The 24,617-nt window shown below is 38.9% G+C and overlaps 1 protein-coding gene across 1 annotated transcript; it reads left to right on the plus strand.

The window, feature by feature from the left end:
* The first annotated feature begins 13,977 nt into the window (after positions 1-13,977).
* On the plus strand, positions 13,978-23,166 carry LOC145797482 (uncharacterized). Its single transcript, XM_082884624.1, has 8 exons — positions 13,978-14,598; positions 14,808-14,903; positions 15,851-15,961; positions 16,041-16,350; positions 20,878-20,968; positions 21,283-21,616; positions 21,706-21,854; positions 22,417-23,166. The coding sequence occupies exons 1-8, from the start codon at positions 14,266-14,268 to the stop codon at positions 22,922-22,924; spliced, it is 1,932 nt and encodes a 643-aa protein (XP_082740750.1). The 5' UTR covers positions 13,978-14,265; the 3' UTR covers positions 22,925-23,166.
* Positions 23,167-24,617: the final 1,451 nt, after the last annotated feature.

Below are 24,617 nucleotides of genomic sequence, written 5' to 3' on the forward strand. Positions count from 1 at the left end.
CATGAGATGCGTTAGGATTGCAAATCGGTTAAAAACAGCAGGTGAGCCTATATGTTTACACCACCCATCATCCTCTCGTGTGAGACACATTAGGATTGGAAACCAGTTAAAAACAGCAGGTGTGCCTGTCTATTTACAGCACCCCCTCTTTCATTTGTGTAGTATGCACATCTGTATGCGATGCAACCCTCTCTTTTATTTGTACGGTATGCGCATTTGTATATGATGCACCCTCTTCTTTCATTTGTGTTGTGGCACATTTGTATGCGATGCAACCCTCTTTTATTTGTGCGGTATGCACATTTGTATGCGATACACCCCTTCTTTCATTTGTGCGGTATGCACATTTGTATACTATGCACCCCCCTCTTTCATTTGTGCCGTATGAACATTTGTATGCGATACATCCCTCATCCTCTCATGTGCGACGCGTTAGGATTGTAAATTGGTTAAAAACAGCATGTGAGCCTGTTTGTTTACACCACCCCTCCTTCTCTCACGTGAGACGCGTTAGATTATTGATCTACTTGGTTGAAAACAACGGGTGCACCTGTTGTTTACACTATCTTTCCTCTTTTCACGTGAGATGCGTTAGGTTGTTGATTCACTCGGTTAAAAGCATCAGGTGCGCCTGCTGTTCACACCATCTTTCCTCCTTTTGTATGCGTTAGATTATTGATCTACTCGGTTAAAAACATCAAGTGCGCCTGTTGTTTACATCATCTCTCATCTTTTCACGTAAAACGTGTTAGGTTGTTGATTCACTCGGTTAAAAACATCAGGTGCGTCAGGTGTTCACACTATCTTTCCTCCTTTCGCGTGAGATACGTTAGATTATTGATCTACTCGGTTAAAAACATCAGGTGCGCTTGGTGTTCACACCATCTTTCCTCCTTTCGTGTGAGACACATCGTCGATTCACCCGGTTAAAAACATCGAGTGCACTTGTTGTTCACACCATCTTTCCTTCCTTCACGTGAGACGTGTTAGGTTGTTGATTTCTCTTGGTTGAGGTCTTCCCTTTCTTGCATGATCATAAGTTTTTCAAAAATAATCGGCTTAGCGTAGCGTATAAGTCCAGTTCTCAAAATTTTCCTGCATATCATTAGCATCTTGCCCCTGAACTACACTGGTTTGATTCCTTGCACTGGGATACGTAGGCAACCTTCTGGTTCAACCACTTGTATTTGCATGTTGTTTGTTTGCCCAAGTCTTACTGCCTTGTCAAAAGGGTCGTCTTCGGGCTTTGACATTCATTCACGTCATGAAATGATTTCAAGCTCTATCAAAGAAGGGCAACTGTAGACACCCCATTTTGACCAGCCTAAGACTTGGGCACTTTCTTTTGAACACTTCGTGATGAAAATTGGAATATGCTATTTTATGAATTTCTTAGCAGAAAAATCAGATTGAAGCTTTAATCCCAAACCTCACATATTTTGGCCAAATTATCAATTTGTAGTATTTTATAATTTTATGTGTGTGTACATATTTTTAGGTGGTGTTATATAAATTGGTACATTTTAGCTATTTTGATAAATAGAACATAATAAAAATAATAATAATAATAGAGTATGATCAAGGTATTTTTGGAGCGAAAATATCATTATAAGGATGGTTTTTGTGGGATATATTATGAAGATAGCATGTGATGATGTTTTGATGGTGTAGGATATACAATTGGAGCAAATGTTCAAAGTTAATGACTCTCTCCCTCTCTCGTGGGACATGAGAGAAGAGTTTTTATTTGGGCAAAAGAAAACACACACACATGGAGTGGGCTCTTTCTTTCTTTTCACAATGGGGGGTTAGTGGCAAAGTTGTATAGATTGATTATTGATGGTGGGGGGGGATAAAAAATGACACTAAAAGCACATGCATGGGGACATTATATCTATCTCTCTCTCTCTCTCTGAGTATTGAATTCGGTGGGAGTGGGGTTCAAAGGTGGGTGGAGAATTTGATTATCTGAGAAAGAGAGAGAGAGAGAGAGAGAGAGAGTGGTTGAGTAGAAGAAAAGAGTTTCAAAAAATATGTATCTCTCTCTCTTTGGTCTAGGGGAAAAGGGAGATACGGACTCTCTCTCTCTCGGGGTCTCTCTCTGAGATGGCTCACAAGTCTTTATCTCTCCCTCATTAATGAAAAAACCATTCAAAGCTTTTAATCTAACATGGAGTTGGGTTTGAGTTTAGGAGAGACACATACACACAGAACAGAGAGGACGCACATCTCCCTCTGGTTTTTGGAGCATTAGGCATTTTTCTTGTTAGTTTTGTTGGAGAAAAATGGTTGAATAAGAAATTACCTCATAAATGTGTATATAACTCACACATTTAAGGCTCATCAGTTTTACAAAATTGATTGGGCAGTTTTGCTAGCATTAGTTGCCAGCCTTGATGGCTAGAGGCTCCTCCCCTCTCCCCCATGGTATATAAAAGGAGGCCCTATTCCTTGAAAAGAGATATAGAATTTTTCCTTGACATCCATACACTGTCAGTCTACTTCTAATATAATTTTCTTCCTGAGAGAGAGTGTTGTCGTTGTCCGTTCGCTAAGCTAATCAGAAGTGCTTCTATTGTAGCTGGTAAAAACCGTCGTATCCTGGGAAGTAGACGCCGACGTACCTCCAGCACCCAACGGTGAGGCAGCGAATCTATTTTAAGGAGACTGTGGTATCACACAGGCTTCGGTTTGCTTCCTTTAACCATTTTATATTTTATCTGTATTTTATTCAGCATGTTATTTTTCCTGGGATTGAAGGTTTGTTTTGTTCATCTCATAATTTTGCGATATGCAATGTGAAATTATGTAATGTGAGTAGTTTTTCCCAACAAGCTTAAAATAGATTCGACGCCTATCATAGAATTAGATTAATAGATTCATAGGTGTGTGTAATAATTTTGCATGTAATTGGCCACTGGTAGTACTAGCGAGTTAATTGGTTTATTAGATGCATGTACACAGGGTTAAGCTTTTGATTTTGCCATTTTGTGTATGCTACTGTTTGGTCTTCCCATGGCATGGAATAGGCCACTGTTATCAATAGGGAAGAAGAGTTCCATTGGTGTAACGTTAATTCACTGTATTTTCTAATTAATTTATTAATTTATGGTGTACCGGTTCATGCCTTGTATTTCTAGATTTACATGCTTCTAGTTCACATGCTTCTAGTTTACAATATAAATTACATGTTCATTCCGGTTTAATTTTTAGTGTAATTTACATTTCTAGCATGTTTATTAGGTAGTAAATTTTCATGTAACTTGTACCTATTAATCTTTAATTTAGGTGTGGAGTTGTAAAGTTTATAACTTGCCTATATTTAAATTCATGTTAATTTCTCTAGAATTATTTGCATGTTAATCATGTCATTTGCAATTCTTGCCTGGTAATGTGATTTAAGTATTTAGGAGTTATAAAATGTTTGTAACTTGCCTCAGTTAATTACATGTTTATTATGTAATTAATTTTTTACAATTTTTTTTAGTTTAAATTCTAGATGTGTAACTTAAGGGTTGGTTTTAATCTTTACTTACAGTTATTTATTAGTTTGTTTGCTAGTACCCTCCCCTTCAATCACTACTTTGCCAAAAGCAAAGAAAAGCTGAGGGAGGTTTTGTTGTATTTTGCTGCTAACTCGTTATTGCAGGAATACCTTTGGAAATGGGAAAAAAGATTAATTTGGACTAAATATTTGAAGCAATTGTTTGCTTGAGTGTTCATTTGTGGTTATTTACCAATATGTAAAGCACGTTTTATTTGCTTGTAATTATTGTAGCAATTTTGTTATAATTGCTTGTACAGTTTGGAACTTGGTGTATTTAACCTAGTTCACCCCTTGGAAAATTTAATTCTTAAAGTTGTTTCCCATGGACTGGGAGTCAACATGCTCTTGAAAGTTTTGTCTAAGGTTAACTGGGTTTTAAGTGGAACCGGTGTTACCCCTCCAGTCTTCCAGGAAACTTTCCTGACCATGTTCGATTCTAGGTTGCGTGGTGAGACTAGTTTTGAATTAAATTTCCAATTGTGGGATTTTCTAGTGTTAAGTTTGATTTCTGGAAATACAGAATAGTAAAAATTTTGCTGTAATTTTTCAGAAATGGCAACTGTCTCTAATACTGCTACTGCTGCTGCTAATGTGGATGGGGATCCGAACCCCGGGGTGACTGGCTTGCCAACCCCTACTGTGACCTCTGTGGTCAATCCTCCTGTTGTTACTCCGGCTGTTCCGGGAGGACCGCTCAATCATCACGAGCGCCCGGAGAAGTTCACGGGAGTGAATTTCAAGAGATAGCAGCAGAAGATGCTGTTTTATTTTACTACTCTAAGCCTTGCGAGGTTTCTGAGTGAAGATGTACCAGCCGTAGAGGAGAATGAGCAAGATAAACAAAAGCTCATGGCTCTGGACGCTTGGAAACAAGCAGACTTCTTATGCCGGAATTACATTCTGAACGGCGCGGATCCGCTTTTCAACATGTTCTATGCCAAGAAATCGGCTAAGGAGTTGTGGAATGCCTTGGATAAAAAGTACAAGACCAAAGATGCTGGGGTAAAGAAATTTATCGTCGGCCGGTTCCTGGACTTCAAGATGGTGGACTCTAAAACTGTCCTGAGTCAAGTCCAAGAGTTCCAAGTGATTCTACACGAGATATATGCAGAAGGGATGGTCCTAAGTGAGTCATTCCAGGCAGCTACTTTGATTGAGAAGCTGCCTAACGGTTGGAAAGACTTCAAGAACTACTTGAAGCACAAACAAAAGGAGATGACAGTCGAAGAGCTCGTTGTCAGGCTCCGGATTGAAGAGGACAACAGGAAGAAATGAGGGAGTACCTCCACTATCAAAGCCAACATGGTTGAGCATGGCGAGTCCTCGGGGGTGAGGAAAAAACCACTGACAGGCAAAAGCTCAAAGTTGGGGGCTAGAGGAGGAATCTCCAAAAGGCCAGCCTACAAGCATCGGGCAGTTGATTGTCTGAAGAAGAAGCCCTACAGGAAAAACCCTCCCCAACACAAAAACCGGGCACATATAGCTGAAATGGAGGAATTGTCACACGATGTGGATGACATGCATCTGTCAGCCGTCGTGTCAGAAGTGAACATGGTGGGGTCAAACCCGAGGGAGTGGTGGGTGGACACTGGGGCCACTCGCCATATTTGTGCAGTGAAGAGAATGTTCACAACTTTCGAACCAGTTTCAAACGGGGAGAAGTTGTTTATAGGAAACTCTGCAACCTCAATTGTTGAGGGTAAAGGCAAGGTGATCCTGATGATGACTTCAGGAAAAGAACTAACTTTGAACGATGTCTTTTTTGTGCCGGACATTCGTAAGAACCTTGTCTCGGGGTCTCTCCTAAGCAAGCATGGCTTCCGCATGGTGTTTGAATCAGACAAGGTCGTGTTGACCAAGGGCGGGGTCTATGTGGGGAAGGGATATATGTCAGGTGGTATGTTTAAATTGAATGTAATGACACTTATCCCTAAGATTAATGAGAAAGCTTCTTCTTCTACTTATATGCTTGAGTCCCCTAATTTATGGCATGGTAGATTGGGTCATGTAAATTTTGACTCTTTACGTAGATTAATCAAGTTAGATCACATACCATCTTTCAAGATTAATCCACAACACAAGTGTGAAACTTGTGCAGAAGCAAAATTGACAAGGTCTTCTTTTCATTCTATTGAAAGAAGTGCCCAGCCTTTGGGTTTAGTGCATAGTGATGGGTGTAACTTGAAAATTGTACAATCACGTGGTGGCAACAAGTACTTCATCACTTTTGTCGATGGTTGCACTAAATACTGTTATGTGTATTTGCTTAAAAGCAAAGACGAGGCTATTGATAAATTTATTCTTTTTAAGAATGAAGTTGAGAATCAATTAAGCCGAAAAATCAAGGCATTGAGAAGTGATCGTGGTGGTGAGTATGAATCCCCGTTTGCCGAGACTTGTGCTCAATTTGGGATTATTCACCAAACCACGGCGCCTTATTCGCCTCAGTCAAATGGTGTTGCTGAGCGGAAGAACAGGACGCTGAAACAGATGATGAATGCAATGTTGATAAGTTCTAGGTTGCCACAGAACTTATGGGGGGAAGCAATTCTCTCCGCGAATTATATTCTTAATAGAATACCACGAAAGAAAGTGGACAAGACTCCATATGAGTTGTGGAAAGGTCACAAGCCTTCATATAAATACCTACGAATGTGGGGGTGTCTTGCAAAAGTTGCGGTACTTACACCCAAGCGGGTTAGGATAGGTCCAAAAACTGTGGACTGTATTTTTATTGGTTATGCACAAAATAGTAGTGCATATAGATTTCTTGTGCGCAAGTCTAATATTTCAGATATACACAAGAATACTATCATGGAATCTAGAAGTACATCTTTCTTTGAAGATGTATTTCCGTGTCGTCCCCAAGACAGGGTTCCAAGTTCCATGAAAGAAATAGATGATCACGAAGACGATCACATAGATGATCACATGGATGATCAAACAGTTGATCAAATAACTGATCAAGTAGATGATCAAGCTGATGAAGTAGATGAGCCAAGAAGGAGTAAAAGGGCTAGAACCACAAAGTCTTTTGGTCCAGACTTCTTGACTTATATGTTAGAGGGAGAACCTCGAACGTTCCATGAAGCTGTGACTTCACCTGAAAGTCCTTTATGGAAAGAAGCAATTAAGAGTGAGATTGACTCCATCTTACAGAACCATACTTGGGAGTTGGTTGATCTACCCCCAGGCAGTAAGGCCTTAGGGAGTAAGTGGATCTTTCAAAGAAAGATGAAAGCGGATGGGTCAATTGACAAATATAAAGCTCGGCTAGTTATCAAAGGATACAGACAGCAAGAAGGCCTAGATTACTTTGATACGTATTCACCTGTGACAAGGATTGCATCCATTCGCATGGTGATTGCAATAGCAGCTTTACGTGGTTTAGAAATACATCAGATGGATGTAAAGACAGCTTTCTTAAATGGAGATTTAGATGAAGAAATCTATATGCAGCAACTCGAGGGGTTTTCAGCTCCAGGAAAAAGTAAGAAAGTCTGTAAGCTTGTCAAGTCATTATATGGTTTGAAGCAAGCTCCCAAACAATGGCATGAGAAGTTTGACAATGCTATGTTGTCAAATGGGTTTCAAATCAATGAGTGTGATAAGTGCGTATATGTTAAAGACACTGACAAAAGTTATGTCATTTTGTGTCTATATGTTGATGACATACTCATTGTTGGTAGCAATGATGAAATGATTAAAGCTACCAAAAGATTGTTAAACTCTAAGTTTGACATGAAGGATATGGGCGTTGCAGATGTCATTCTGGGTGTTAAGATCACCAGAACATCTGGTGGTATTGTACTTTCTCAAGCTTATTATGTTAATAAGATACTTGAGAAATTTGAAAAGTTCGATACAAGTATGTTTAGGACACCGGTAGACTTAAGTCTATATTTGACCAAGAATAATGGTGAGAGTGTCTCTTAACTAGAATATTCTCGGGTCATTGGGAGTTTGATGTATCTGATGAGTTGTACAAGGTCGGATATCGTCTACGCTGTTAGTAGGCTGAGTAGATACACGAGTAATCCTAATGCTACTCATTGGAAGGGCATTATGCGGGTGTTGGGGTATATCCGTTACACCCTGGATTATGGGCTGCATTATACCAGATACCCAGCGGTACAAGAAGGGTATAGTGACGTAAATTGGATATCTGATATAAAAGATTCCAAATCCACTAGTGGTTATGCGTTTACCCTCGGAGGGGCAGCCGTGTCTTGGAAATCTGCCAAGCAAACGTGTATTTCGAGATCAACGATGGAATCTGAGTTTATTGCTTTAGATAAAGCAACTGAAGAAGCTGAATGGCTTCGCCAGTTTGTTGAGGATATTCCATGTTGGCTGAAACCTGTGCCAGTTATCAGTATTCATTACGATAGCCAATCAGCGATTGGTCGGGCACAGAGTAATATGTATACTGGAAAGTCTAGACATATCCATCGTAGACATAATTCCATATGACAACTATTCTCAAATGGAGTTGTCTCTCTAGACTATGTCAAGTCTAAGGACAACATTGCAGATCCGCTAACCAAAGGGTTAACTCGAGAGTTAGTAGAAAAGTCGTCAAGAGGAATGGGGTTAAAGCCTTTAGTAAAGGTTACCGGAACGGAAAACCCAACCTAGTTGACTGGAGATCCCAAGATCTAGGTTCAAAGGGACAACCTAACTTCGTGTAATGGGTGAGTCACTGAAGAGGTAAATCCTCTTGTCCATTCCTTTATACAGTGATGCCCTGTGGGGATGGAAGGTTAAGCTAATGCTTTTAATGACCTTAGTGATGTGGTATAATGAAATACCGTATCTAGGTCACCTATGTGAGTGCGAAGTGGGGCCGCTTCTTTAAGAATTGCGAAGGCCAAATCTTTAAAAACACTCACAGAACCAGGCTAGTGTTCTAGGGCCATACCGGACACACTAGTGAGAACAAGAACAATGGTTGGACTAACTCCTGTGTGAGGTCTATTGTCTCGGTTTACATAAACAGCAGAACAGTTCAAGACATCACATTCACTGGTCAGCCAATAAATCCGATAGGCTTTCACTACGAAAGGTTCAAGGCCAACAGCTACCATTTCTGATGCAGGGTTAGTCTATGTGCTCTCTCTCTTTCCGAGTCTTTGTTGATAAACGTTGAGCGTTTGCTGTATTCGGTCAATTTTTATTCATGTGGGAGATTGTTGGAGAAAAATGGTTGAATAAGAAATTGCCTCATAAATGTGTATATAACCCACACATTTAAGGCTCATCAGTTTTACAAAATTGATTAGGCAGTTTTGCTAGCATTAGTTGCCAACCTTGACGGCTAGAGGCTCCTCCCCTCTCCCCCATGGTGTATAAAAGGAGGCCCTATTCCTTGAAAAGAGATATAGAATTTTTCCTTGACATCCATACACTGTCAGTCTACTTCTCCTATAATTTTCTTCCTGAGAGAGAGTGTTGCCGTTGTCCGTTCGCTAAGCTAATCAGAAGGTGCTTCTGTTGTAGCTGGTAAAAACCGTCGTATCCTGGGAAGTAGACGTCGGCGTACCTCCAGCACCCAACGGTGAGGCGGCGAATCTATTTTAAGGAGACTGTGGTATCACACAGGTTTCGGTTTGCTTCCTTTAACCATTTTATATTTTATCTGTATTTTATTCAGTATGTTATTTTTCTTGGGATTGAAAGTTTGTTTTGTTCATCTCATAATTTTGCGATATGCAATGTGAAATTATGTAATGTGAGTAGTTTTTCCCAACAAGTTTTTGGTTAGTTGATCATCATCTGCAACAACACACACAGAACACACTCACAAAGATACACAGAGAGGGTCAGCCCCCTTGGTTGACCCCTCTCTCTCTCTCTCTCTCTCTCTCTCTCTCGCATGGGCTCTTGGCTCTCTCTCTGAGGGGCTACACATCTCTCTCTTCATGCATGACCAACCTCTCTCTCCCTCTCTGCCACGAGCGTGAGAAGAAGAACTAAGAACCATCACCGTTGAGGCTGCACAGCCATGCCACCGCAACCCATAGCTCTGACCACAACGATTGCCCACCAGAACACCTGCAACCTTGAGCCTCCTTGGCTGAGCTCTCTCTCTCTCTCTTCAGTTTGGTTTTGAAAATGTAAAGAAAACACACACATGCACAGTTGCTCTCTCTCAGCTCTCTCTATGGACACACATACACTGTTTTTTTTTCTCTCTGATTCTCTGGGGACAAATGCAAATGGATGATAGAGAGAGACGGAGGTTGTGATGTTCGTGTATTTCACCGGCTGAATCTGTATATCTTGACGTGATAAGGTAAATGGTTGTCACGGAGTTCTAGCTGCTGTTGCCGCTTTGATGTCGTTGTAAGCTGGGTGTGTTTATTTGATGGACTTTGTGTGCTGGGTTGGTGTTCCGGGAGTGGGTTGCGTCATTTCTGGTGCTGGTCTATTTAGGCAAGGCTCTTGTTGGCCTTTTGGGTTTGACCTGGTTTGGTTTCTAATTTAGTGATTTTGTAGTGCATAATTGATCTCTGCCGATCTGCTTCACCGTGGTGTTGTTGCCGGAGTCACGGTGTTCTGGTTCTGTATGCTGTCGTCGGTGCTACACCAGCGATAGTCATGCTAAAGAGTAGCGTGTAGTTCATGTGGTTCACATCCCATGTGCTTGTTCTTGATGCTGCGTGGACTCACGTTTCTTCACATGGGCTGTTGGTGATGTTGATGGCTGGATATGCTCCTATAGCAACAGTGCCGTTAGTGTTGCTTACGTTGTGTTTTCTTTGGTCATCAAGTGGAGAATTGGAGGGATTTTAAAATTGGTAATGGAGAAGTGGGTTTGACCCACGGCTTTGGTTGATAAGTGTGAGATAATGATGCTGTCCATACATTGGATAAGGGGATTACATGGGTATTCTTCTCCCATGTTAGCGCAAAAGCTTTGCTATGGTGTTGCTATGGTAATTACGTATTTTATTGTTTGCTTGTGTTGGGGGATCATGGTTTGGGTGAGCCCTAGCATATGGAACTGGTTGAGAGTTTTGGTTTGAAGTGGGGCTCGACAATATTTTACCTCACTTTATGTGATTCCATCGAATGAATAGTGATCGGCGGTGAATAGTGACCTCCGACTGTGAACAGTGTTTCGGGATGACTAGTGCTCCGCAAAATAAGTTTTCCTAGACAGAACAAAGCAGTCTTCCTGCGTCAAGGAGAATATTTTCCGATGATCCCCAAAATACATGAAGTTCTTTATTTTATTTTTATTTTGAGTGTTTTGAGGATTTTATTTTGTTCATCTCCCTCAGATCTGTAATATTTAAAGTGTTATAATAATCCCCCATCCCCGCTTCTTTCTATCCCATTCTTTAATCACTTTCCCTAACTGTACATATGTATATACCTGCATGTCATGCATATCCAAGCTTTACATCCATGTTTCATGCATTAAGATTCGGCTAAATTTGCATTTGTGGATTCAATCAATTCTTATGTAATTCTATGCGCTACCTCATATTCTTGAGATGATTCACATGCCATATTTTAGAAGCCAAATCTTTAGTTGCATCTCATGAGTGAATTGCATTAGGATTCTGTATATAGGATCATGCATATTTTACTAATTTTGTTTTGTAACTGTTTGCGAAACGTCGGTAAATATGTGAATTTTTATGCTTTAGCATCCCGCTTGTGCATAATTTTCTTATTATGTTTAGTATCCTACTATGAGGCTAATTGATAAACTGTTTGAATGCCTGTAGATGAAGGCTTGTTGCTTGAATTAGAATGATTTAATGAATGTACGTTTAAGCCCACTTTGTAGTGGCAAATTCACAATCTTTAAGTCCACTTGAGGTGGCAAATTCAAACCCTTTAAAAAACAAACATGAAATTGAATTGTTCCAATTTGAGCAAATTAGTCTATACATTGTGTGCTTCACATAGCAAATTTTATGATTTATTAAATAATCAGAACATGAACATATAAAGAAAATAAAAGTCATATCATGGTTTAGTAGAGGTCGATCTCTTGATCGGGTGAGCAAGGGTGCTCAATTAATGACCTTCTCCCTTCATACCTAAGGTTTCGAGCCAAGCATCCCTGGTTACGACGAACAGTGGTCTTGGCACGAGTCATAAGTTTCCTAATTTCCCAAAAACATTAGGTGGCGACTCTGAGATCTGATGACACAGCCCATTTCTAGCAAAAGGTTTTACAATAAAATGGATTTTCTAAAAGTTGCCAAATCTGGACTCTCATCTATGTTTCACATTGCACTAGTGAGACTAAATCAAAGAAATCTCGGGAGTCCGAACTGTTTAACGCGCACGAGTACGTCCCGGGCATGTTACAGTTTCATCATTTGCATTCTTCTTCTTCTTCTTCTTACTTTTGCCTTTCTTGAAAATATTTTTGGTTAGACCCAAGGTGGTAAGGTGAGCCATATTAGGCTTTTCAGCTTTAAGCCTCTCTTCTTCTTGAACACACATGGCAATTAACTCGCTCATTTTTCACTTATCTTTCTGCGTATTATAATTGATCTTGAAAGGACCAAATTGCACAGGAAGAGAAGTCATAATGAAATGAACAAGAAAACCTTCAAAAATTTCTATGTCCATTCCCTTTAATTGAGAGGTCATGTCATTCATCTTTAAGATATGTTCATGAACACCACTCAAACCATCATATTTCATTATCATCATTTTAATCGTAAGAGTACTAGCAAGAGATTTGAAAGTTCTAATAAATTGTTCTTCAATAGATTTCATATAGTCCACTGCTCCTTGAATTGCAGGCGTAATTGAACCTTTCATAATTATTAGACTTAAGCGATTAGAGCGTTCCCATTTTTTATATAAAACTATGTGTTCCTTAGAGCTTGTATCATTACACTTTGTAGGATACATAGTCTAAATCCATAATTTTCAAAACAATTCTAATTTGTTCTTTCCATTTCTTAATATGTCACTGAAATATTTCTTGATTCAATAAAGTTTACGTACAATCTAAAAAAATAAGATCAAGGTGACAATTTAATTATCAACAATGATATATAATTCTAATTTAAGAGTTTTAAATAGAACTCTAATAAATTAACAGGTCAAAAAAAGATTAAAAACACCAATAGAAAGCGACAATGCCTTTGTTTAGGATGTAGGTTGACTTTTTGACTTTTTGACTATTTAGTTTGGGATTAAAAAGTCTCATTTTGGATAAGCTTTTTGGCTTTTTTTTTATATATATTTTTGTTAAAGAAAGAATAAAATGATTATAGGTTATATGTGATATTTTGTCCATTTGACTAAAATAGTCTATTTTGTCTTATATAATTATTTCAGCCCTAATCAAATACGCCAAACGGAGCCTTAAAACGTTAAAAAAGTAAGGCCATGCTTGTCATAACCTAAAAAAGTCAAAAAGTTAAAAAGTCACTATTCTATTTAAGTCGCATCATCTCTCTATTACATCACTTCAAACTCAATCCATATTTTATAAAAAATCAAAAAGTGCACTTATGTAAATCATCCCAAACCACTCTTAAAAGAGTACAAATGAAGCAATTTTATAATTAATAAATCTAAATATATAATTTTAAGCTTGAAGATAATATGATACTCAGGCCAAGTTTGGCATGTCTAAAAAAAGACAAAAAGGCGAAAAGTTACTCAAAAAGTTAAAAAGCTATCACTATTTATCCAAAAAAATATTAAAAAATTAATTTTACACACAAAATTACAGCTCATCAATCTGACCGGTTCAGATCTGTGCTGCGTTTTTTAAGAAAAATTGCACAGTTGGAGTCTAATTTTAACACACTGATGTTCAGCCTGTGGGGCCCCATCACAGATCCCATTTTGATAATCTGAACAGTTCAATGTGTAGAACTCGTTGAGTACTATATAATTATAAAAAATCACATTGATCGGATATCGATAAGTACATGATCAAATCAGTTTTGTATAAAAAAATGAATGGTGTTATAGTTAACGGTTGAAAAAAAACAAATCTGATAATATAGCTATCGATATCCAATCAACATGATTTTTTACAAACATATAGTACTTGACGAGTTCTACACAATCAACGGTACAGATTATCAAAAAAGGAACTTATGATGGCCCCCACGAGCCAAAAAGCACCGTCTAATGCAATGCCCGAAAAGTAAACAATTACTTCTTAGCATCTAGCAGATAGGACAGCCGTACAACTCACACTCCTAATCTTCTCCTACACACTAATTTATATAATTTTTTAATACATATTTTTTCATAAAAAGTCAAAAAATTATCCCAAACAACTATATTTCTTTCCTTAACATACACTTATTTAAAACACCCAAACAAATTATAATTGAAAAATAAAATATGATTAACCCATTTAAATACATTTTATTTTAATCTTTTAATGTACCGGTTATAAAATTTCAGCGGCCGGTATATAAACGCAGCCACAAACCGCCATTTACAAAGAGAAACCCTACAAAAACCCTCTCTCCCTCTCTCTCTCTCTCTCTCTCTGTATGGACTCACCTAGGCTACCTACGACACGACCCCTTTCTTCTCCTTCAAGACATACCATACCATAACAAACCTTTCTGTATTTTATACCATCAATCTCAATATTGCATTTAGTCGGTGAAATTCTTACAGTTGGTACAGTCGAGATCCATAATCCCATTCATTCATTGTTGTTCTCTAGAGCTAGAACTGAGCTCCTCTGTTAGGGTTTTAGACAGAAAATGGCAAGACTTTGTGGCGCTGGGCTTATCTCAGCCCTAGCCTCTGCAGCATTAGGTTCTGACCATGCTTATGCCGAAGGACCTTTCAGCTTCTCTCCCTTCTCTTCTCCTTCTTCTTCTTCTTCTTCACCTCCTCAGCCTCAAGCAGCAGCAGCAGCAGCAGCAGCAGCTTCGGAATCTCCTCCCAAGTCTCAAGCACCGGCTGGGAATGCCGAACCTCCACGGGTTCGCAACGATAACCCACGAACTACGTCTGCTGGCTTTGATCCTGAGGCGCTAGAAAGGGGTGCAAAAGCGCTGCGTCAGATTACCAGCTCTACCCATGCCAAAAAGGTTTGCAATTTTCGGTTATTCCTCTTGTTTTTCGTTAGTAGTGTGTTTTGTGAAGAAAATCCATGGTGGGTTTTGGAAGTTCAGCTTCTGTTTTGTTAATGGTCTTTTTTTTTCCCCTTCTCTTCTCCTAGTGTCAATGTAGAACGAATTGATTGAGGTTGGATTGGATGAATGATTTTCATTACATTGTTGTGTTGATGCTGGTTTAGGTGTTCGAGGTAATGAAAAAGCAAGAGGAGACGAGGCTGACAGAATTGACCACAAAAGGAGCAGAATTTAAAGCTATGCAAGCCGAAGCTGAAACTGTATGATTGCCATTTCTCTATCAATTTTTTATTGAATTCTCTGCAGTTCGCTAATGCATAGTACCCGGTGAGAAATAAAATGAAAAGGGATGTAACTTGATCCGCCTTACTTTCATGTAATTGTGAAACTGATAAGCTGACTCCTTTACATTAGTTCTATTGGTTCTAAATTATCCACTCACCATACCAGCTTGGGTTACTAAGGGATATTCAAAGGAGAGGAGATTGATGAATCAATCCCATTTGGCAATCCTCAAAAGCATAGACATTACGCAGAGAGTGGTGGCAAGAATGGTTGGTTGGACCTCTGTAGCTCATCAAATTAGGCTTTCCAACAGCCCAAACATTACCCAATTGACTAAAAACTGGCTCAGAGGAAACAAACTTAGCTATCACTCTCAGGAGCTCCAGTGTCCACAAGGCAAAGACTGACATTATTGTTCTCAATTTGATCCCTTACTAGGTTTGAGAAAATATTCTTTGTTTTTTATTCAGGAAGGAAGAATTTTTTTTCAAAATGTTTGATAGATGATTGCTAGTTTAGTGCCTTTGTTTAATGGACTAAATGCATGCACAATAATGAGGTCTTAGCAAGTGATTGTATCTTGTACTATTAGTTGGCCATAGGGACAATGAGATTTAAGCCTGGTCCTATACCTTGTTGAATTCTTCTCTTGTAGTCAAAGCTTCGTTAACTTTTGCACTCAATGGCATGTTTCCTTATTGGCCTCTCTAGGACGCACTTGGACTTGCCCTGGTAAACTAGGACCTACAACCATGGTAGATTCAATAGCATTACTTAGAGATACATCTTGGTAGTTCTAACAGACAAAAAGCAAATCTCTATTGCAAGTGTTTACTTTACCTACTATTTGTGCAGCAGATGCCTCTTGTGTACACATGCATATGAATGTTTACTGTTTCATTGTGAACTGTCTGTTTGACAGGAGAGACAAAAGGTAATTTATGAAGAACAGAAAAAGTTGGTTCAGCAACAGGCACAAATAAAATCCCAAATGGCTCGCTATGAGGATGAATTGGCAAGGAAGAGAATGCAGGTTTGTATACTTACATTTGATTCAGTTTATGCCAGGGGTTATTACAATGAAGGATGTAACTGTTCCTTGTATTTATCAGGCAGAAAATGAGCATCACAGAGCAAGAAATCAAGAGCTTGTAAAAATGCAAGAAGAATCAGCCATTAGGCAAGAGCAGGCCAGACGAGCAACTGAAGAACAGATTCAGGCGCAGCGTCGGCAAACAGAGAGGGAGAAAGCTGAGATTGAACGTGAAACAATAAGGGTAAAGGCTATGGCAGAAGCAGAAGGAAGAGCCCACGAAGCAAAGCTTGGTGAAGAGGTCAACAGACGCATGCTAGTAGAGCGCGCAAATGCAGAGAGGGAGAAATGGGTTGCTGCCATAAATACAGCTTTTGATCATATTGGAGGTATTTCATTTTAACATACATGGCTGCCTACTGCCTAGAACCAACATGATATGCATCTCCGGGGTCATCAACACAAACAAAACTCTAATGCCCGTTTTGGATATTAACCTGTGCATGCTCCTAGGTAATCTTCTTGATTTATGAGCTAAGCACATTTACGATTGCTGAGTCATGATCAAACCGTGAAACTTGTGCCATAGCATATATCAGTTGGTTGTGGATTGGGGTCACTAAACAAAGGCTTGTGTACCATTTTAATTGGCATAGGCATTCCACTCTGTCAAGGGTTATATGTGCAGTTAAATTAAATAAATTTATTTATTGTTCTAGAGCACCCCTTGTCAATGTAGGTATTCTCCTCCCCCCAGCATTTCCATTAATAGTGACCATACTTCTCTTCTGTACGATTGCATCTACTGATTTTCTTACCAAATCTTAATTTGTGTTCAATCGGTGCTACTCCTAACATTTCACAAATGTATTCATTTCTAATTTTATTTTTCTACTCTTGCCACACATTCATTTTAGCATTTATTTTATTTTGTTTCTTAGTTGTGTAATATTTTGTCTCATAAAGCATTTTTTCTTACAACGGTTCTATCAAATCATCCTATTATTTTTGTTGTTATCCAACAATCGCATAATATGTGTTAAAACCTATCACCTACTTCACCCACTAAACCTAACCCACTACACCACTACCACCTCACCTACTCCACTAAACCCACTACACCACTACCACCTCCACTTCACCTACTCCACCTACCACCTCCACTTTACCTACTCCATCTACCACCTACTACCACCTACTCTTCTATATATAGGAATCATTGTAGCATTCAATAATTCAACAATTACAAACATCAATCAATAATACAATTCTCTTTTTCTCTTTATACATTAAATTTCTACATGGTATCAGAGTAAGGTTAAACACTTAGTATTTTTCGCTTCACCGGCGGGCGGCAACCTCGCCTTGGCCGTCCGCCGGACCTCAACCTAATCTGCTAAAATTTTTCTACACATACCTTGAAATTTCCTTTCTGAGTGCACTACTGTTCAGTCGCCGGAGACCACCACCGCTTGCACGTCGATGTCCCTTTGCCAAAGCTCCGTCGCGACACCGGCCTTCCTTGCGTCTGGTTTCAATCCCCTGCTATTCCAAGCCACAAGATAGGGCACGACTTTTGAGGGCTCGATATCTATATCCATGTATATCTTTTGGGCAGTCTATATACACACTCATACAGTGTCTTCTACACCAGTAACATGGTACAAGGGCCCAACCCTTCTTGATGCCCTCGACATGATTACAGAGCCCAAGAGGCCATCAGACAAGCCTCTTCGTCTCCCACTTCAGGATGTCTACAAGATTGGCGGTATTGGTAATTTGGCCCACTTTTTTGATCAACACCAGCATATAGTTTCAAAGAGATAACTATATTATATAATTTTTTCTATTTTAAAATATTTTTCCACCGTCCAAACCTTTTTTTTTATCTTATATATATAAAAAATTGGATGGAACTCACGTGGGTGCTACTTTTTCTTTTTCTTCTTTCCACAGCCCAACTTTTCCTTGAACCTCAATTTTTTATTATTAAAAATAAAAAAATAAAAATAAAAAATTCATTCCATCTAATTTTTCTGCTCAGTCTTGTACCTTCAAGCCATTCGGATTTGCACAATACACTCATTTTATTTCTATCGGGATTTCGCCCTGATCACAATTTTACACCAAAAAAAAAAAAACAACAACAACAAACCCAAACAACCACATCCACAGGCGGGATTTTTCTTCTCTACTCTGCCGCCGGTCTCTTCTTCTTGCCTCCGTCCTGGGCGGCCCTTGACGGTGTTGCCTCCGTGTTTCCCACTCCACTGGGCACGATCACTCCACCCTGCTCCTCCACTACAGCATATGGCGGACCTCCAAATCGGAACATCACGGTGGCCTTCCGCTTCAGCTCCTTATTTTCTGCTTTCAGCATACTTATCTCTGCTCGCGCATCCTTATACATGCGTTGGAGCAGAGCTAGTTGGGCGTTTAAATGCTGCACCTCATTTGTCCTACTCTGCAGCCGGTTCGACAAATTTGTGACCGCCGTCATGGTTTCCACACATGACTTCAGAGTATACTGATTGGCCTCAATATCAGTTTGCACCGCCATTTTTTGCTCCACCGACCGCATCGGAAAGTTCAATGGAGCAAAACCAGAGGTGTTTGGTTGAGGTTCACTGGCCACCGCACCAGTTATTTCTCTTGTGGACTCGTTCAGTTCTGGAAAGAGCGTAAGCAGACCACGGGAAGAGGATGCCATGTTCTGGGTAGCTGGACGGGAAGAAGAGGCCATGTTATGGTTGCTGAGTGTTTCAGAGATGGGTTGGTTACAGAGTGTTTACAGAGTGTTACCAGTGTATCTCTCTCAGCCCACGAAGCGTTTTTCAGAGGTTTCAGACTGGTTTGATTTCCACATGTTCTCTCAGCCTCCGCCTTCATTTATATAGCACATGACGAAGAGGCCGACACGCGCACTGTCGATCACGTGCATCGCCGCGTGTCTGGCGCGCCTTTTGATGGCACGTCTTTTTATGGATTGGGCACGCCTTTTGATGGCACGCCTTTTTATGGATTGGGCACGCCTTTTGATGGCACGCCTTTTGAAAGATTGGGCACACCTTTTGAGGGTGCGACTTTTTAAGGGTCCGACAAGACTCTGTAAACTGTCCCGACATTGATTCCGGTTAGCTCCTTCATGGGTCCGACAAGACTCTGTAAACTGTCCCGACATTGATTCCGGTTAGCTCCTTCATGGGTCCGACAAGACTCTGTAAACTGTCCCTACATTGATTCCGGTTAGCTCCTTTATGGGTCCGACAAGACTCTGTAAACTGTCCCGACATTGATTCCGGTTAGTTTCTACAAGGGTCCAGCAAGACTCCGTAAACTGTCTTCTACAACGGTCCGACATGACCCCATAAACTGTCTTCTACATCGGTCCGACACGAGCCAGTGTCTTCTACATCGGTCTTCTACAACGGTCTGACACAACCATACAGTGTCTCCTATCCTCTTTTATTTTTTATGTATTTTCTTGTTTTGTTACTCTCTCCAAACTCAAGTTGGTTAGTTCCTATCCCCCTTGAGTTTGCGGGGGGCTGTTAAAACCTATCACCTACTTCACCCACTAAACCTAACCCACTACACCACTACCACCTCACCTACTCCACTAAACCCACTACACCACTACCACCTCCACTTCACCTACTCCACCTACCACCTCCACTTCACCTACTCCATCTACCACCTCCACTTTACCTACTCCATCTACCACCTACTACCACCTACTCTTCTATATATAGGAATCATTGTAGCATTCAATAATTCAACAATTACAAACATCAATCAATAATACAATTCTCTTTTTCTCTTTATACATTAAATTTCTACAATATGCTTGAAGTACCCCTCCACATGAGCTAACCTAATATAATTTTATGGGTAATAAAACCACATTCTCCAACCTCTCCACACTAATCAAACCTAGATAATGAAATTGCTCACTCTTTGATATCTCTTGGTTTTCAATCTTTACATTGCCACTATAACAACATTGCTTGTAGAGTTGTGGAAGCTTGATGTAGCTAAACCTTTTGGCATGAGAATTGTTTCAGTTTTGATTAAATGAGAAATATATCAAATATTGGTATCTTTTTTCTTCTTCTTTTTCCCCCTTTTCTTTTGTTCCCTTTTTTCAGTCCATTGTTGATGACCCGCAACAGGGGGATGGCCCTCCCCCTGCCTATAGGTGGTCCTTGTCAGCTTCAATTTTCAGCGCTTGCATTTTCTTTTCTTGTTGTGGTTATACTTTAGCATATCTAATCTTAGTGACTTCCCTGAGGTTCATATCCTCTTGCTTTGTTTCCTTTTGTGTGTTTGCATGTGCATATTTGTATAAATAAATGCATAAGTTTATTGGACACTGTTATGTTCTACAATTGATTCTTCAAATACATGAGAATATCAACCGATGACAAGAAACTTGACATTATACGGTGATTTAAATGATACTTTTGCTTTTCTTCTTCCTTGAATAATTTTTTACATACAGATGGGAAATAAATTAAAGCCGTTTTTAAAATTAATTTTCATCATAATTATGAATGGGATGTAAATTATGATTTTTACTTCTTTAGTAGTATGTTTGCATTCTGTGCTTGGATATCTATTATTTTATTTTTTATCACGTTGTTACCATGCCAACTGTTGTTGTTCTTAGTAAAGCCAAGATGTCCAGATTCAAGCAAATCTAGGGTGTGAAACTGATGTAGTTGTTGACATATTCGGTTTAGTTACATGAAGCAGACTTGGGAAGATTCTTTTGGTTGATAATTTGATCAAAAGAAATAAATTCTCTATTGAAATGCCCAAAAATTCTGCTCTGTTGTGACTGCTTCATTTGGTTATTGCTGTAAATTTGTGTTTAAAAGAGCTTTGCTTGATGGGGATTTATTTGTGTTTTGCAGGTGGTTTGCATGCCATATTAACTGATCAAAATAAGCTGGTTGTGGCTGTCGGTGGAGTGACAGCTCTTGCAGCAGGGATCTACACAACAAGGTATTGGAGTCTATAAGCAAAAAGAATGTTTTACATTTTTTTTTCCTGGCTGAATCCACTTGAGGAAGTGAAGTATCTCATGTACATTCGGTATTAATTCCAGTTAATATTATTTAAATGTATTATTTTTCTTGAACTCAAATGCAATGTCCTGCTACTAGAAGTATACTTGTCTTTGTCCTGAACGTAACAATCTTTGTGTTATTATTAAAATGATATCAATGATAATGATGGTGGTGGTACTAAGATGATTTTTATTTCCCCGTGTCCATAGTCAATGATATACTCATTCAAATTTGCCCTTTACAATGCAGAGAAGGTGCAAGAGTGCTTTGGAGCTACGTGGACAGAATATTAGGACAACCGTCATTGATCAGAGAGTCCTCCAGAGGGAAATACCCTTGGTCAGGATTGTTTTCTCGTGGTATGAGCACTCTATCACATAAAACTGATAAAGTCTCTTCCCTCAAAAATGGGAATGGCTTTGGTGATGTTATCTTAAACCCTTCTCTTCAAAAACGAATTCAGCAGCTAGCTCGTGCAACTGCAAATACAAAATCCCATCAAGCACCATTTCGGAACATGCTCTTCCATGGTCCTCCTGGAACAGGGAAAACAATGGCTGCTAGAGAGATGGCACGCAAATCTGTATGTGCTCTTTCTCTCTCTCTCTCTCTCTCTTGCAAACTTTAATTGGTGTAAATGTTCTCTGTTAATTGCATGATATATGCTTTCAGGGGCTAGATTATGCATTAATGACTGGTGGAGACGTTGCGCCACTGGGTCCACAGGCTGTTACCAAGATACACCAATTGTTTGATTGGGCCAAGAAGTCAAATAAAGGTTTATTGCTTTTCATTGATGAAGCAGATGCATTTTTGTGCGAGTAAGTGATGTTTGCATTTCGAATAATGTTCCATGTAGAGGTGTGATAGAAATATAGGCCTTGTTTGGTTTGTGTTTTGAGATATTATTTCAAAAATTATTTTCTTGAGTGTTTAGAAAATTTAAAAATTTGTTTGGCTGTAGATTTTGAAAACAATTTTGGAGTTTTGGAGTTTGGGATTATTTGATATTTTTTTGTAGTTGAATAGATGGGTGTGAGATAAAAAGTGATTGAGAAAGAGAGAAGAGAGAGAAAAAGTGATTGATTGATGTATAGTAGAGAGAAAAGTGATTTTGGATTTTTTTTTTCTAAAAATTTTCAACCTAATGGAGTTTTACTGGGCATAATATGCTCAAAAGCAAAAGCTGTTTGATTATCCTTGGCATAATATAGTTTTCCTTGGAAATTTATTTGTTATCTATCCACTTTGTAAAATGATGCCTAATTTGGTTTTGGACTTGATCATACTTTTATGTGATATTCTGGACATCAGCATTTTCCAATTTGATTTTTATGACAAAACCTAACTATGAGCATACGGTTTCTTAACCAAAATTTTCAGGCGAAATAAAACCTACATGAGTGAAGCTCAAAGGAGTGCACTCAATGCCCTCCTTTTCCGTACTGGTGACCAGTCCAAGGATATAGTCCTTGCTCTAGCTACAAACCGCCCTGGCGATCTTGATTCAGCAGTGGCAGATCGTATTGATGAAGTCCTTGAGTTCCCTTTGCCTGGTGAGGGCGAACGATTCAAGCTGCTGAAACTCTATTTGAACAAGTACATAGGTCAGGCGGGGGTAAGAAAACCAGGCTTATTTTCCAATCTGTTCCGGAAACAACAGCAAAAGATAGAGATAAAGGGCTTGACCGATGATACTCTGAAGGAAGCTGCAGCTAAGACTGAAGGATTCTCAGGAAGAGAAATAGCAAAGCTGATGGCAAGTGTTCAAGCTGCTGTTTATGGGAGTGAGAACTGTGTGCTTGATCCAAACTTGTTCCGTGAAGTAGTAGATTACAAAGTTGCAGAGCATCAACAGAGAAAGAAACTGGCTGCTGCTGATGGGAAGTAGTTCCTGATTGGAGTGTTTTTAAACGCTAGCATACAAAATTGTCTCTGCTAATTGGGTAAGAATGAGTTGGTATCTGCTTATTTTGTCAGTCTTGGGCCATTTTTATTTTTTGGTTAACTTCTTGTCATCATTATTTGCCCCATCTACTGGGGAGTTTTGGTATGTTTACCATAGTTTACATTCAATCTTTCTGTTGACTATTCATAAGTTATATATTATACATTTGCGGTGCCACTTGCCCCTATTGTTCTTCACTCATTGGGGTTCTCCCTTTGAGCTAACTTTTTTTTATGAATGGAGACTTCACCACACAGAGATTTGGGATTCCCTATTGTTCTTCACTCGTTGGGGTTCTCCCATTGAGCTAACTTTTTTTTTATGAATGGAGTTTTCACCACACACAGATTTGGGATTCTATACATGTACGATGAGTGTTTGTGCACACATGTTGGCTTGTCTGGTGTATAACTTATGATAGTTCAAGTTCATTAGAATTTGGAACCTTGTAACCAAAGATGTTGACTTGATTTGGCTTTGTAAGGTTTCAGGTTTCTCTATTCCAAAAGTTCATGGTAATTTGACTTCTTTTTTTTTTTCTTTTTTTTGGTGATAATTTCATGGTAATTTGACTAATGATAAAAGCAGAATCTTGTGTGACAATGTGTGTTGATTCAGGTCGTCTTCTGGTAATGTTAATTCCATTCCCATGACACTTGTGTGGGGTCATTAGAAAACAAATTACAATAAATAAATAAACTGTTATGGAAGAATTTCTGACCTCATGACATTGCTCAAAATGCAAACGTGACAGCAAGCAAAGGTAATCAATCACACAATTCCTTGTAGATAAAGCATAAGACCATCTCCAACGGTGAACCAAATCCAGCATCAAATTCAAATTTTGATGAAAAACTTACTTTTTCAAGCTCCAACCGTTGCACCAAAGTCATATCAAAATGAGAATTCAGCAAACAAAACATCAAACTGAGACCAAGACACAGATTTTACCACATCACTGTTACTGACCGTTGAAAGTGGTACACCGGTCAACCAACCGGTTGCCCGGCCGGTTGACCAACTGGTCAACCGGTTCCCTTTGAAATAACTGTCGACCGGTTTGTCAACCGGCCGGTCGACCACTTCCCCAATTCTGCTTTGATGCTCACCGTTGGAGCGCCTCATATCAAATTAAAAAAATCGTCATTTTTTTCATTAGATTTGATGAAAAAAGAAGTTAAGCGTTGGAGATGCTCTAACAAAGGTAGTTTGATGTAAATTTAGATCCGGAAAACAATAAGAATCACCTTGCTTTGTTTCCAATTTTTCAAAACACCTTTCAAAAAATTTTACTTTTTTATTTTTCGTGTTTTTTTGTTTTTACTGAATTTTTTTAATATTTTAAGCAATTTTTTTACTTTTTAGACACACCTAACATAAATACATCTAAAAAGTAAAAAAATTGTAAAAAAAATCTTTTAAAAATTTACTAAATACCAAAAATACAAAAAAAAAATACAATAATTCAGTACATTTTTTGTATTTTTATGTATTTATTACTTTTTAAAAATATTTTTTTTACAAATTTTTTACTTTTTAGATACATCTAAGTAAGGTGCATCTAAAAAAGTAAAAAAAAATATTCACTAAAAACAAAAAAAAAAACACAAAAACAAAAAAAGTCAATTTTCAAAAA

The sequence above is a fragment of the Camellia sinensis genome, chromosome 8 (assembly GCF_055761805.1).
Source record: "Camellia sinensis isolate YWXY chromosome 8, ASM5576180v1, whole genome shotgun sequence".
NCBI classification, from domain to species: Eukaryota; Viridiplantae; Streptophyta; class Magnoliopsida; order Ericales; family Theaceae; genus Camellia; species Camellia sinensis.